The 15,423-nt window shown below is 52.3% G+C and overlaps 1 protein-coding gene across 1 annotated transcript; it reads right to left on the bottom strand.

Annotated features, from left to right (window-relative positions):
* Positions 1 to 7,017: 7,017 nt before the first annotated feature.
* Positions 7,018 to 15,184, bottom strand: Ca4 (carbonic anhydrase 4). Its single transcript, XM_035448140.1, has 9 exons — positions 14,975 to 15,184; positions 14,245 to 14,395; positions 10,746 to 10,799; positions 9,584 to 9,739; positions 8,907 to 9,052; positions 8,709 to 8,795; positions 8,531 to 8,597; positions 8,255 to 8,418; positions 7,018 to 7,468 (listed from the first exon to the last, which is right to left on the bottom strand). Exons 1-9 carry the CDS (start codon positions 15,182 to 15,184, stop codon positions 7,274 to 7,276), a joined length of 1,230 nt encoding a protein of 409 aa, XP_035304031.1. The 3' UTR covers positions 7,018 to 7,273.
* Between the last annotated feature and the right edge of the window lie 239 nt (positions 15,185 to 15,423).

Raw genomic sequence — 15,423 nt, 5'->3', positions numbered from 1 at the left:
ATCAAAGCCACACATTCACCCAGACACTGGTCACCCCAGAGTGAAAGCGATCTTGAGCAAAGAGGCTAAAGTTTAAAGGCATCTGCACCCTGATGCCCCTCACAGCAACTGGGGCCATCACTTCCTCAAAGGGGACTGCATGTCACAGTGCCCACTACAAGCAGTAAGCGTGGGGTGGCTCCTGCCACCGGGAAAAGGCGGCTGCTCCAGAAGTTTCTGCTCTAAAGGTTGGTAGTTAGGACAGATAACAGCAATAAAGTACCTTGCAAAGGGCCCAAGCATAAGACAGTGGGTATGCAAACAGTGATAGCTGGAGGCAGTAAACTCCATCAAGATTACAAGATAAAAGGAGGTAGAAGTAAAAGTTTGAATGCTCAGCCCCCTCCTGGTGCCTGGATAGCATCCTTTCTGTACTCCAGGCTGTGATGTGAACATACAGCTGAGTGTCTCTCTGGTTTGTAAACAAAACCCTGTCATTAAGCCCCTCCTCATCCCTCCCAGGAGGGTGGCTAGGTGCTACCTAGAAGTTATATTACATGAGAGGGCAGCTGTGATAATGGGCACTGGGCTGCCAGGAGGTAGCAGTGAAGCCTCCAGCATAACCAGCTTGGAATCAGGCCAAGGCCAAAGGATAAGAAAGAGATTCTCCTGATCCTGGCCGCTCCCCAGCTACTGGGAAACTGCAAGAGGAAATCCATAGGCAGGTGGACCTGCTCCAGTGCCAAATGAAAATAGCCAGCTGCCCACCCCACAGGAAGTCTCCTTCTAGAACTGCTCTGGAAGGAAAACCCATGGGCCCTGCTGCCCTCAGTCTGCTCCTGAAGGCATAGGCAGTAGAAGAGGGGACAGGGAGCAGTGGGCGGAGTCTCAGCTGGTGCCCCATGCCCTTCTCTATATCTCAGCTTGCCTGGGGTAGGTAGAAACAGGGGTAAGACCACCAGACCTAAAATATAAAAATGACTATAAAAATCACCATAGCCATCTTCCCGTGTAATAGAATTCCCAGGTAGTGCCTAGCTGCCCTCATGGGTAGGGTAAAGAGGTGCTTGATGCCAAGATTTCATTTACAAACCAGAGAGACACCGGGCGGTGGTGGCGCACACCTTTAGTCCCAGCATTCGGGAGGCAGAGGCAGGCGGATCTCTGTGAGTTCGAGACCAGCCTGGTCTACAAGAGCTAGTTCCAGGACAGCCTCTGAAGCCACAGAGAAATGCTGTCTCGAAAAACCAAAAAAAACAAAACAAAACAAAACAAAACAAAAAAACAGAGAGACACTCAGCTAGTGTTCCTATCATAGTCTGAGGTACAGAAAGGATGCTATCCAGGCACCAGGAGAGGGCTTCTGGAGAGATGGCCAGATTGTTAAGAGGACTTACTGCTGTTTCAGAGAGTCAGAGCATGATTCCAACACCCACATTAGGTAACTCACAATCTTCTGTAATTCCAATTCTGTGAGATCCAACACCCTCTTCTGGCCTCCAAGGTCACCCATATGGATATGGCATACATACTCTCACACAGATAAACATACAGCCACATACATAAAAATAAATTTAAAAGAATCACCTGGCCCCTAGTTAAAGTTAAAGTTCAAATAAACAAGAAACAATGTTTTGGTGTAAGTATTTCCTTTGCACCCCGAGGGACACAGTGAAACAATTCTTAGTTGTTTCTCTGAAATTCAAAGGCAATTGGGCTTCCTTTGTTTACATAGATGGGTCTAGGCCTTGAGCTGCCAGTCTGAGTGGGAGACATTATGAAAGACAGCGCCATGACAGAGAGGAGGCTGCACGGAAGGCCCCACTGGGACCTCAAGAAGGTCCCTGTCTGGTCAATCCCCACAGCAAGAAAGTAGGTGGGGCCCCAGGTAGGGAACACTTCCAGAGATGTAGGCTCAGGCAGGCTCCATTCCTGACCACCCCCACCCCCACCTCCACAAAGTGAGGGACTCCCTGGGGCTCCATGAGGCCCCTTCTCTCCCCGATGCACAGGGTGAACTCTTATGCAAGGTTGGGGTGAGACACTTGTCTTGGTAGACACTGGCTGTCCCTGTCTTGAGTGCTTCACAAACACCTTTGATGTATCCCCCATAAATGGAGAGGAGTACCAGCCAATAATCACTCCCCAGAAACCCAGGCTGTAGGTGGTGCCCACCCTCCAGCACTCTCTCTAAAAAGAATGGTAATAATTGCCAATATCGAACATATTCTCTTGCTTAGGTATTATGTTTTATCTTTGAAGCAAACTCTAAGGTAAATGTTGTCAGAATTTCCATTAATACGTATGTGGGGAGCCAAGCATGGAGATGCACGCCTTTTTGTTTGTTTGTTTTGTTTTTTAAAAACAGGATTTCTTTGTTTAGCCCTGGCTGTCCTGGAACTCACACTGTAGACCAGGCTGACCTCAAACTCAGAGATCCAGCCTTCCTCTGTCTCCAGGGTACTTGGATTAATGGCGTCTGTGAGTTCGAGGCCAGTTTGGTCTGCATACTGACTCACTACATATTTAGTGAGACCCTGCCAATAAATTTTTTAAAATATGAGATTGGAGTTTTAGCTTAATGACCCATTGCTCTGAAGAAAATAAAAAGACAACATTGTATGGGCATGTGTATATTTGTGTATATGTGCTTACATGTGGGGTGCTGAGTGTACATGTGGGGGAATGCACAGGGCTGTGTTGTGTATGTGGAAACCAGAGATCAAATAGTCATCTGCCTTGCTGTGTTTTTTAAGTGTGTGTGCAAGTGTGTATATGTGTGCGTGTGTGTGTGCAAGTGTGTGTGTGCAAGTGTGTGTGTGGTACGTGTCTGTATATGTGGTATGTGTCTGTGTGTGGTATGTGTCTGTGTTTGTGTACCTCTGTCTGTGTGTGTGTGTGTGTGTGTGTGTGTGTGTGTTGTATATGCCTGTGTCTGTGTGCAGGTGTGTTTTTGTGGAGATCAAGTCTCCCACCCTACTTTTTGCTTGTTTGTTTGTTTTTGTTTTTTGAGACAGGATTTCTCCATGTGTCCCTGGCTGTCCTAGAATTGGCCCTGTAGACCAGGCTGGCTTTGAATTTAGAGATCCACTTGCCTCTGCCTCCAAGTTCTGGGATTAAAGCACCACCACCTGGCTGCCACCTTACTTGTTTTGAGGCAGGGGTTTGCACTGATCCTGGTGCCCTCGGACTAGGCTAGGTCAGATAGCCAGCTTCCAGGGTTCTACCCACCTGCCTCCCCAGCACAGCACTGGGATTGCAGGCACACACTACTGTGCCTGGCCTTTTATATGGGTGCTAGGGACTGCACTCAGCAAGCACTTTCCAACTAAGCCACCTCACCAGCCCCCACCTTCTTTTAGAGGGCTCCTTGATTAGGAGAGGCTGGCTATCTGCCTCCCCAGCTCTGGGATTACATGTGAGGGCCACCACAGCCTAGCTTTTTATTTATTTATTTATTTATTTATTTATTTATTTATTTATTTGGTGTTTTGGTTTCTCTGTGTAGCTTTGGAGCCTGTCTTGGCACTCGCTCTGAAGACCAGGCTGGTCTCAAACTCAGAGATCCACCTGCCTCTGCCTCCCAAGTGCTGGGATTAAAGGCGTGTGCCAGCACCGCCCAGCCACAGCCTAGGTTTTAGACATGGATACTGAGAATCTAATCAGGTCTTTACGCATGCACAGCAAGCACTCTGCTATCTCACATTTCCCTTCATCCCCATTTTATAGACAAGGAAACTAAAGTTCTGGTGACTCGAATTACCAAACCTGGCTAGTTTTTAGTAGACAAGGATTCTATTCCAGGTCTGTGTGTCTCTGACTCCAGGATGTCAACAACCTGCTCCCATCCTGTTCCTATATCTGGCTCTACTGTCTTCACTGTGTCGGGCCTATAGCTGGAAGCTTGCAGGAATGGCCTGGGCTGGGCTCCTTCTGCCTGGTTCTTCTGTCTCTAACCTGAAGGATATAGTAGTGTTTGTTGGAAGATTAAATCTTGTTGAAAGTAGACAGTTCCAGTCTTTACTCAATAACCCTTCCTGTGTGCCGTGTCTCCAAACAACCTGCAAAGCCAGCATCAGGGGAAGGAACCAGCTTGAGACTGATCTGTCCTTCGGCCTTCTTCCAGAGGAAGCCCCTCCCTGGGCCTGTCTAGGCACCACCCCAACATCTCCTTCATCATAGGAGGTCAAGTCTTTGTCCCTACTCAGATAAACAAACAAATCGGCTGTTGAAATGTGTGTTAAGCAGAAGGTCTGAGAGCCATGTTCCACCCACAGACAGGCCTGGCCTTCCTCCCCGGGTCAGCAGCAGAAGGCCCGGACAGTGAGGTCACTTAGACCAGAAGGCCAAGTTCAGTCCTATCTTGGCACCTACGGGTCACAGCAATGGTCTCCATACAGATACTTCTTGGCATCTCGTGACCTCGCAGCCTCTTCAGTCCATGTTCAATGAGCTCGTCTACCACCCCCAGGACTCTGGGCCTTGCAGACCCTCTTCCCTCCCATACAGTCAGATCAGAGCCACAGGAAGCAGGGCCTGCAAGTGTGCAAAGTGAGAGCCAAGATGGGGAAGTTTATTCTCCAAGAATCATCTAAACACATGGGCGAGTATTTTTAGCCCACAGCTCCTACCGGGATGCCAAACCTAAACACAGGGAAGGAGAGGTGGCCCCAAGGGAATAGAGGCAGCCACTGGAAATAGGGCGGGAAAGGGTACAGCAGACCCCACCCTGTCCGTCAGAGTGGCCTGTCTTCCGGGATGGCTCTGATGAAGAAAGTTGACTATGAGGAGCTTAAGGAGGTACAGAGTGACCCCAGGCTGTGACCTCAGAGTCTGACAGGCTTCTTGACCCTGCTGTACTGCAGCTCCCTCAACCATGCAATGGAAGAAGTCCTCATCCACAAAATGGTAGAGACCCATGGTCAGCACACAGTAGGTACTCAATAAAGTGCTTCATAGCCTGTGGAGCTCAGAGAAGTCTGGCTATAGCCTTGGTGCTTGGCATCTGCAGGGAAGCATCTATGACTGTGCACACCTAATGCAATCACCCAAGGAGAAGATAGGAAGGAAGGCTGGTGACAGTCAGAATGGGCCTCCCTTGTACCTGAGGAGATCCCACATCCTCGGAGAAAACTGCCCCATGAGCCAGGCAGGCTGGGTACAAGCCATTAGGCCACCTGCTCCAAGTGGGGGTCAGCATAGTGCCAGTGAATTCACTAAAAGAGGACGTTCTTCAGTGACAGGCACTTCCTTGTGTGGGGACGGGGCCAGGGGAGCACTCATGGTGACCGGCCACTGAGTGGTTTTGTCAGGATGCCTCCAGAGCACACAGAGATGATCTGAGGCCTGGATGAACACTGCCCCACTCTGACTTCCACTAGCCAGGTAGGTTTATTATGGGGCCAGGCAGGCAGGAGAAGGTCCTGTGCCTTCCACCTGGGGTGGAAAATCCAGACCTCCTCTGGTCACTTGTAGAGAGCTAGCACTTCTGGTTCTGCTGCTACATTATTCACTGAAGGCCACTCGAGGACAAGTGAGTGGGGAGGGAGATGGGGGAGGGGTGTGAGGGACAAAAAGGGAGTAGAAGGGGGGAGGTTGTCCAGAGTAGGAATGGCTGTTCTGACCTCACAGCCCAGAGCCTGGGTAGGAGGCAGATCCCCTGCAGGCTTCCTGGGAACTAAAGAAAACCCTTGGTCTACATACCCCCTGCTGACACAGGCTGCCTGCTGTTGCCATGACTACAGAATACCACCAGCACCACCACCACCACCACCACCACCACCACCCTAGCTGTGTGGTCATTGGTGAAGGAAGAGGAAGGTACTTATTATTGGCCACAAATGAAGAAGAGAAGAGGGCAGTTGGGGAGGGGATGGCCATTCATCTTACCCCAGGTTTAGCTGATTGGAGGTACTGGGATCATTACCTTCTAAGGCCTTCTAGGCCTCATGAGCCCCTGTGGTTTGCACCTTCCTATGGGGACACACACCTCTCCTCAGCCCTAGGCAGAGCAGCCTGGCTCTGGCCTGGCTGCAGCTCTCCTATTTGCTCAAGGCCTGTGACCTCATCCTCACTTCCCACAGCTCAAAACTCCAACATTGCCATGGATGGTGAGTACCATCTTTCCTTCTCTGTTCTCCACACACACCCTCCTTGGGGACAACCCACTGGAGACACAGTGGTGGGGACGCCTGACTCTTCTGTCACAACTATTGCTGACCCTGCGCTGTACCTGAGCCTGGGAACCTGGGAACTGGTTCCGCCTTGTCCTTCCTTACCTCTGCAACCTTATGCCACAGAAGATCCTGGCCCTGGGCACGAACCCACTGGTGGTCCAGGATCTATAATACCCAGAGACTGTCTACCCTCTGTTCTTCCTCCCTCCTTCTCTTCCTCCTTCCTCCCTGCTGCTTCCCGGATGTGTATCCTGCCCGACCCCCTGCCTGGGCGTGATTGAATCCAGATGACCTCCTTCCCTTGCAGAATCCCTGGCCCTGACCATCCATGGGAACCGCAGCTGCCCTTCCTGGTTTCTGTCACTGCCTTCTGGGACAGTGAATCTTTTGTCCGTGCCCAGGACTGAGAGCCCCAGGCATCTCATCGTTTTGTCCCTGTTACCTGCCCAGTTATCTGCCAAGCTCAAGAGATATTTGAGCAAATGAAGGAATCCTGCTCCCATCACATGCAGTTCCATGCTCCACCTGGGGGGGTGGACACCCAGCACCTGCACTCTAGCGTCAATATGTAGCCTTCATCTTGCCTTTATTCTTAGATCTTTATCCCTCACTGTAAAACGAAGCTCAGGTCAGAAGCCCTCTGGTTTTTTTCGTATTGGTGCTCCAGGGTACCTTCGCTGTCTTTCTGAAGTTGGGACGTGAGGGAATGTGTGTTGATGGGACTCACATACACAGGCAGGGTAGACCTGTTTTGGGAGAAACCTCTAGGCCTTAAGGTCCCTGCCCTGTGAGGAGTGGGGTTAATAGAACAAGGTGATTTTACAGAGTTAAAAAAAAAACTTGCAAAGGGTTTCTCCAAAAATATATCCATATTTTATTTTGTTTAATTGTGGGGAGGGGGTGGAGGCCAGGGTCTCCCTTTGTAACCCTGGATGGTCTCCCTGCGTGTGGAGAGCAGGCTGGCCTCAATCTCAAAGATCCACATGTCTCTGCCCACTTTAGTGCTGGGATTTAAGGTGTGCATCTCCACAGCCAGCTACCCGTATTTTAATAGGCCCCAAAGTCCAGCCAAGCCATGTCCTCTAAAGGTCAGAGGTCACATATCCAGAAGTGGTCTGTCATTGGAGGAAGCTGGTCACCAGGCATGTGAGTGTAGGGACCAACAGGGTGGTCAGGGGTAAAGACAGCAGCTGTCCTGGGGCGTGGGACCTGAACACCTGGCGGTTTCCTAGCTGCTGCAGGGGCCTCACGTTGTCCTTCATAGGCAGCTTCTTCCCTTCGTCATAGTACAGCTCCGTGGAGAATTTGAGGATCTGTGAAAGAGACGGGGCTCAGCAGGTGGGGCCATGTTCCTTGCTGTGTCACCTCAGACCAGACACCTCACCGCTCAGAACCACAGTAGAAAGAAAGAGGGGCTCAGAGTGACCACCGTGAGTATGGAATGTGGCATTTGTGGGCACCTGAGTGACACTGCCTTCGCTTTCCTCCAGGGTCACCTTTTCAGGCCTGTTACCCTCACTGTTGCAATGCCACAGTGGCTCTTGGAGGCGAACATCCTTTAGCATCAGCTGAAGGAGCTCAGGACCCCAGATGCCTGGACTCCCAGCCCCAGAATATGATCCAATAGGTACAGAGTGAACCTAAGAAAGGACATTTCTAGAAAATTCGCACCGGTAAAGATGTTGATACCACACTTTAAGAATCACTGCTATAATAAGCCCAAGGGATTTTGGTCCTGTGGGCTTCCTGCTGTCTTTCCAGAGGCTATTGTAGACTCAAGTGCTGTTTGTTGAATGCACTAAGGAAGTGAACTAAGGAAGTCCAACCTGAGCTCTGGTTCCCCACTCTAACCAGTCAACTCTCCCACTTTTCTGGAAGCCTATTCTGAGCACCCTTCCATGACTTCTCACAGGGCCCTCTATTCAGGAAAGTGGCAGACAGCTTTCCTTCATGCCTGTCTCTGCCAGTGGAAACCCAAGGACTGATGCAATGATTCTCGTCTCCCCACCCCAGAGACCTGTGGGGCAAGTGGGAGTGGGGTGGGGATGGGAGTGGGGGGCTCCATGTGGGAGACTGCACCTTGCCCCAGGCCTGAGTACCTGGTCTTTGTGGAGCTTAATGGGTTCCTTGAACACAGTCCAGACGACCGTCTCGTCACAGTTCGGGGTGGTCAGTGAGCCCAGGTAACGGAAGTAGTGAACCAGTTTCTCCTTCTTAGGAAGCATGTCCTGCAGGCAGCTCTCCTTCATTGTGGTGTTTGTATCTAGTGTGGAGGACAAAGTCCCTTACATATGGCACACGGAAAAGCTGCTACCCCAGTACCCCTGTCCCTTCCATTGTGGGAAGAAGCCATCTGTTCCGTAGTCCTGACTCACCGGGTTTGGAGATATGAGACAGTGCCTCCACCAAGGGCTGGAAGCCCTGGTTCATCTCGTCTCCCACCTGGAATGGGAAGAAAGGAAGCTAAAGAGAGCCCCCTGGGGAGCTGCTGGGGACAAGCAGCTCTTTCTGGAAGATAGACAACCTCCAGGATTATGGGGCTGGGAGTCCTACCTCAACCATGAATGCCAGCACTGCATTCTTGTCCTTGGAGTCCTGCCCCTTACTGCTCGATGTGCCCTTCTCATGTACAATGTGCACCTAGGAGGGGGTGTGTAGAAGGGCGACTTATGGGGAGCTGGATCACCCATCCTGCCCAAGGTGGGCACAGACCCAGAGCCCAGCCCAGGCACCAGCTGGAAGGCTCCTCACCTCCATGGCAAAGTGTTTCCCGTCAATGCTGTGTTCTGAGCCCCTGTCAAACTCCTGAGACCAGTGCAGGTGCAACTGCACAGCCTGGTACTGTGTAGGCAGGTCTCCGCCAGCAATGAAGCTTCCGTCTGCCAGCATCATTTTCACTGGGGACACCAGAGTGGGCAGAGTCCTCATGCTGACCTCCCCGTCCCCACCCCAACTCCCATCACTTCCCACCTTCACTGAGGCCGAGACCCCGAGGAGACTCAGCGTTCACTCTTCCTGGCTGCCTCACCACCTCACCCCAAAATGTAGCCCTATCTTGGACCTGCTTCTGTTTTGACTCCTTCCATGGTGCCCTGATGTCCCCAGGATAACTCCAAACTCCTCAGCCCTGGTGACCTGTTGTGGGCCTTGATCAGCTCCTCCTAGCTTCCCTCTATGGCCTCTTTCCACACACAGCTGCTCCCACTCAGTTCCCCACCCAAACACCCAAGCGGTTTCATGCCCCTGTGCTTTCACAAAGGTCGTTCCCTCCTTCTGGGAACAGTTTCCTCCCTGCACCCCACTGTTGTGATGAAATGACTGAAAACACAACTAACTAATGCCTCCTCCTCTCGGGACCTCCCACTTCCAGCCTGAGCGACTCACCGTCCTGCAGTCAGCCCTGCCCACCCAGCCCCCACAGGACCCACCTGAGTGCCCATCGTTCTTGACTACCCACTTCTTCTTTTGGTCGTAGCCAATGAAAGTGAAGGGCTTCAGGTCGGGGTTCACCTTGGCCTCCGTGGTGTCAATGTTGATGGGGGACTGGTGGGTCTTCTTACAGTCCCCACTCCAGTCGGCAGGTCCTGGGCAGGAAAGAGAGGTCTGAGAGTCCAGGGCACATTGACCCAGTGATATGAGTCAGGGTCTTGGATTGCTGGTGCGGTCCTGCAGCAGGGCATGAGTCTCAGAGTTCTGCCCTAACATTCCTCTTCCTCCTGCAACATGCTGGCATAGGCAAGTGAGTGCATCTCTGATGTGGCTGAGGGTTGGGGGGGTTGAGGAGGAGGAGGTGGATAGAGAAGCAGGCTTGCCATTGATGCCTAAGAGCTCTGGCTTTCACAGGGGGAACCTGAACCCCTAGGCACTCACAAGGAGTGTTGGGAAGATTAAAAGGAACTGAATGGGCCGAATAGTGGTGGCACATGCCTTTAGTCCCAGCACTTGGGAGGCAGATCTCTGTGAGTTCAAGGCCAGCCTGGTCTACAGAGCGAGTTCCAGGACAGGCTCCAAAGCTATACAGATAAACCCAGTCTCAAAAAACAAGTAAAAAAAAAAAAAAACAAAAAAAGTGGCCAAGTGGGAGATGCCTTTTCAGCTTTGGAAATTGTGGAGGAGGACCCCCTGGAAGAGCCCTGATGCAAAGAACCTGGACCTGACGAGGCATTCTCTAAGGAGTGGGGGGGAAGAAGAGCCAGGCAGGTAACTCCAACTTTCAGCTAGGTAGGGGCAAGAGAGTGGCTGTCCCTCAACACAGCAGGCTACAGGAAGGTTGGTCAGCATTAGGAAAAGTGCCAAGGAGGCAATGGGGGACGTGGCTCAGTGGTAAATGCTTCTTGTCTAGCTTGTGCAAGACCCTGCATGCCTCAGTGCTCCAGTAACAAACTACCAAGAACCATCTCCACTTCCACCTCAAAGGGCTCGACCAGAGTCAAGCCTCCATTGTGTTGGACAAAAATAGCAAATGTGCTGCTAATTTAGTTTCCAGTGTCAACCTCAGTGACATTCATTGTTTCCTAGTCACTGACTGCTGGACATGTGTGCAAGTGCGCCTGTGTTGCAAGAAGCTGATGAGTGAGTGGCAGTACTCACCCTGGCAGTGGCTGTTGGGCTCCTTGGCCTGGATCTCATAGCACCAGTGTGCGGCTGGAACAGAGAAAGGAAGAATGTGAACCCTGGGTGTGCGTGTGAATTGCTCACACAGCCCCATGGACCAGAGCCTGGGAAAAACTCTGGTGTTAAAGTCCTCTGCTGGGTTGGGATGGAAGGTTTCTGGAGCGTGGGACTGCAGTCCCGAGGAAAGTAGACTCAATGACCAAAGGAATGGCCGTGTGGTGGTGCACACTTTTAATCCCAGCCCTTGGGGGCTAAGAGGCAAGCGACTCTTGAATTCCAGGCCAGCCTGATTTACAGAGCAAGTTCCAGGACAGTCAAGGCTACACAGAGAAACCCTGTCTCAAAATACAAATAAGATAAGGTAAAACAATAGCAATGTCATCAACACAGAGTGCTCCTCACGCTTAGGGTCCTGGTCTTCGGGGCCTCTCTAAGGCTCTGTCCCTGGGTCATCAACCTCTCTCCTCCCTCCTGCATCCTGCCTGGAACCTAAGAGGAGGCTCAGCTGAGAGTGAAGGATTAGAACAACCCTCCTTCCCGGAACAACAAAGTGAGTTCCACCCTTCCAGCTGAGCTGCCTTGGGGATCAGGGAGGAGGGTGCGGATCCAGGTAATCCTTCCTTAGTGCCCCTTTTGCTTTGCCAGGGTCCGATCTGAACTGTCATAACTCTGAAGACAGAAGAACCAGTAATACTGAAGAAAGCAGCACTACAAACATGCCACAGCAGTACAATCTACTGACAAGGGGACCCACGCAGGGGCACGGCACATCCAGTCATTCTGCTCCAAAAATAAGGTCTACAGGAGAAAGAGACAGACAGATTCACAGACAGGGTGAATGAAGCATTTCATCCAAAGTTAGAATTCTGACTGGGCCACTTAGGAGCCCCGTGTTCGGGGATGGTCTTTTACTTACTCTCTCTGGTTTTGTCATCCGTTAAATGGTCCTAACATGCCCTCCCATGAGACTGTGGAGAGGATTAAAGGAGAGGTGGTGTGGATTCCTCCAGGCAGCCGACACTCAGTAAAGTTCAGACAACTCTGCCCCTCCTCCCTGGCCTCCTGTCAGTGAGCAGATGGCCAAAACTAAGCCAAGGCAGGAGAGGAAAAGACATGGAGTGAGTTGGAAAGAATTCACGGGTGAGGACATTCCTAAGAAAAGGGCTGTGCCGGGCTCAGCTCTGAGTCCTCACAATGCATTATCAGCCCCTTCCTTCTGGGAGCTTTGTGGGCTTTTGTCTTGTTTTATTGTTCTTCCAATGCTCGGAATCAAACCAGGGCCTGGTTCATGCCAGGCAAGTGCTCTACCACTGAGCTATAGGCCCAATTCTTGTTTTGTTTTGACAGCATCTCCCTATGTAGCTCAGGCTCAGATTATACGTGTATACCCTAGACAGTATTCTTGCCTAAGCTTTGCACCCCCAAGCCCCGTCTCTTCCTGAGGCTGGGCAGGGGAGCCATCCCTGAAATAGAGACAGGGTGGGGAGCGAAACAGAAAAAAAAAAAAAAAAAATCAAGCTTTGTAGCCAGGAGGAGTTAGGTATTAGAGTGAGCCCTCCAGGAACTGTCCTCCAAAGACCGCTTCTGATTTTCTAGTTTCAGAGTTCATTCCTACTGCCCAGCTGGCATGGCCTTGTTTATAGAGATGCAGGGTCTCCCCCGTGGCAGTTCTACTCTCTGGGAGCAGCTGCACTCAGGAAGTATGTATGAGACCATTCTGCAGAGGACAGCGGCCATCCCCCTCTAGGTGTCTGGGAACCTGGAGTCTGTGCCCCTTCCTTCCAGGCCTGCTCTGCCCCTACCCCAAACTGGCAGACCAGATGAAGGAGAGGGGCAGTCACACTGAGGAGAGGAACTGTCTTCATTGGTCCTCAGAGGACCTGGAAGTAGAACAGGCTTGGAGGAGGAGGAGGAGGGGAGGAGGGGAGGAGGAGGAGGAGGAGGAGGAGGAGGAGGAGAAAAGAAGAAGAAGAAGAAGAAGAAGAAGAAGAAGAAGAAGAAGAAGAAGAAGAAGAAGAAGAAGAAGAAGAATCAAGTTATGGGAGAGCAGCCACTGTCCCTGCCCCGCCCCCTCAGCCCTTGGGGCCCAAGGGGAAGCTATTCCTGGAGAAGGCTGGCTCTAGAGGGTAAGGCCCTCAGGCACGCCCTAGGGGGAGCCCCTCTGGGCATTTCTTGGGAATCTTCCCTTCCCTGGCTCTGGCCTCAGCTCCCTGGTTAGTGTGACCTCTGGCCCACTGTCTTAATCATAGAGACTTTTGACCTGCTTGGATGAACACTCTTGTAACTACCCTCTTCAGGAGGTGGTGGCCACAAAAACAATGTTGATGAGACAGGAGCCAGGGTCAGGCCGGTACCTCACAGTCAGGTGGCAGGGCACCAGTTACTCCGGCTCCCACACTTGCTTCTGAGGGTTACCATTGCAGAGAAGAAACTGTTCTCAGCCTCTGGCCATGCCCAAAATAAAGGACCGGGGAAGGATAGAGGAGGCTCCCAGCTGTGTCCTACCTAATCCTGGGCCAGAGGTGAGGTTAGAGACAAAACACTGCCCCTCACTGAGCCACTGTTCTTAAGCCCTAGTCACAAGCCCACTCCCTCCCCTCTTTTCTTTTATCTTTCTCCTTTTTAAAAATATAGTTTTTACATTCCAATCCTAGTTCCCCCTCCCTCCACTTCTCTCCACCCCTACCCCTAAAGCAAAGCCTCCTCTAAGAAGTCTAAATCTGTCCCTGAAGCAGGACCAAGACCCTCGCCCCCTGCCTAGGCTGAGCCGCCCCCTCCCCCTTTTAGGGCAGGGTTTATCTTGGCTCCTGGATCAGGGGCCTTTTAGAGAGGACTGAAGTCATTTTAATGGACCTTGCTCACCTCACCCTCACAGTGAGGGAAGGGGGAAGACTTGCAACCAGCTCAGCAGAACTTGAGTGTGTCCTGGGCAAAGTCCCAGCACCTCCAGGCTCGGGGTCTGGGGCTCTGAATGGGTGGGATATCCCCCTCCTCCCCCTAAGGATTTTCCGGTGCCTCCTGGGCTCTTTCCAATCCTTACAGGATGGTACGCGAAGGAAGGTGGTCCTGACACTAAAACGGGAAGAGTTTGTGTGAAGAGGTCAGATGAGGTGGATTTCTGCCTACATGGCTCCAGGTCATCGGCTGCGCCGCATGACCATCTTGTTGAATACTTCTGGCCAGAGCTCACAGGCACTGCCTACATACTGATACGGATTATCCTTCAAACAGTACCCAGGAGCAGTTACTATACCTGCGTTGTAAACGACAAAACAGGTTGTATGACTCACCCAAGGTGAACAGCTAGGAGGCACCCGATAATTTAAAAACATTTTTCTTTATACTAAATCGTTTCAAATATCCAACCCAGCCTTTTCTTCAATCACTTTCTATCTGTCTCTCATTGTCTTAGGTGCTCTTTTCCCTCCCCCTAGGAAGGAGCTTCGGAGTTGTAGGATGCCACGTTCCAAGCTACGTTCCACCGGCAGCGGGGAGCATTCTCTTTCGTCCTCTGCTGCCGAGAGCTCCCTTGAGGGCTGACCCCCGCCCCCAATCCAATCCAAGGGCAGAGTACCTAACTCTGGAAGGGAGGTTTGGCTGGTTGGAGGGGAAAGCTTGCCTGCGGACTAAGAGATGAGGTCTTTGTGAAGAGCTATGGGGTAGCGGAGAAGGTGCCAGCCGCTAGAATCGCCTTTAGCTCCTTATCAAATATTAACACGCCTCTACCGCTACCTCCCACCTAGAAGAATAATTAAGAGCTCGGTCTCACCATTAATCTTTAAACGAAAATCACCTTGTCTGGAAAGACCGGCTTGGCCGGGGACTTGGGTCCTGGGATGCCCCCCGCCAGGCTCCCAATCCAGCGCTGGGGGCTGGGGAGAAGGGAGGGAGCTTGCAGCTCTGAGGCCAGGAACCCAAGGTGGGGAGAGAGGAACGCCGGGACCCCAAAACATCCAACCTGCTGCGTTTGCTCTGGGCGGGCAACAGCTACCGGCTCAGAGTCCCTGCAGGTGGCCACTGGCCACCCAGGGGCAGACCCAGGAGAACCAAGGTGAGGAAAGGAGCGAGCATCCCTCAGCGGGTCGGAGAAGCATCCTCAGCACAGCCCGCGGGCGCGCACGTGCGGGCACATGCTCCCCCGCAGCCGCCCGCGGACACATGTAGGCGCCCACGCACACTCATAGCCAGGTCCGCTGCACCCTCACTGTTCCCTGCACGAACCACGCGCAGCGGAGCGCGCTGGCGAGGGGAGCGGGGCTGGGGGCGCAGAGGGTCACCCGAGGGTACCTGCGGTATAGCTGACTGCGTAAGCCAGCGCCAACAGAGCACGAAGCAGCTGCATGGTGCTTGAGGACAAAGCCGCTGCCCAGCGCGGGGTCAGGCACCGAGGAAGCCACAGGAGGCGTCGCGATCATGCCGGTAGAGGCTTTATAGCAGCGCCACGACGGGAGGGAGCCCCGACAGCAGGACGTGGGAGGCAACTCCTCCTCCTGGCGGAGCCTCCCCTTGCCTCGTCCAGTCTCAGGTCTCAAAGAATCCTCTCTCCGCCTCCCCGGCTACCTTAATCCGCGGTGTCAAGACCCCTCGCTTACCCCGATTCGTCAGCGTTTGGAAAGTGTAGTCTTCTCAACCTTCCCCCGTCCTATTCCTGGTC

This window comes from Cricetulus griseus, chromosome 7 (assembly GCF_003668045.3).
Source record: "Cricetulus griseus strain 17A/GY chromosome 7, alternate assembly CriGri-PICRH-1.0, whole genome shotgun sequence".
Classification (NCBI taxonomy): domain Eukaryota; kingdom Metazoa; phylum Chordata; class Mammalia; order Rodentia; family Cricetidae; genus Cricetulus; species Cricetulus griseus.
This window is presented reverse-complemented; position numbering and strand designations above follow the sequence as displayed.

Coding starts and splice junctions, on each gene's coding strand:
- Ca4 (XM_035448140.1), bottom strand. CDS start 15,184: ATGATCGCGACGCCTCCTGTGGCTTCCTCGGTGCCTGACCCCGCGCTG. Junction 14,396..14,974: donor CGTGGTTCGTGCAGGGAACA/GTGAGGGTGCAG, acceptor CTCATCTCTTAG/TCCGCAGGCAAGCTTTCCCC. Junction 8,796..8,906: donor GGAAACACTTTGCCATGGAG/GTGAGGAGCCTT, acceptor ACCCCCTCCTAG/GTGCACATTGTACATGAGAA.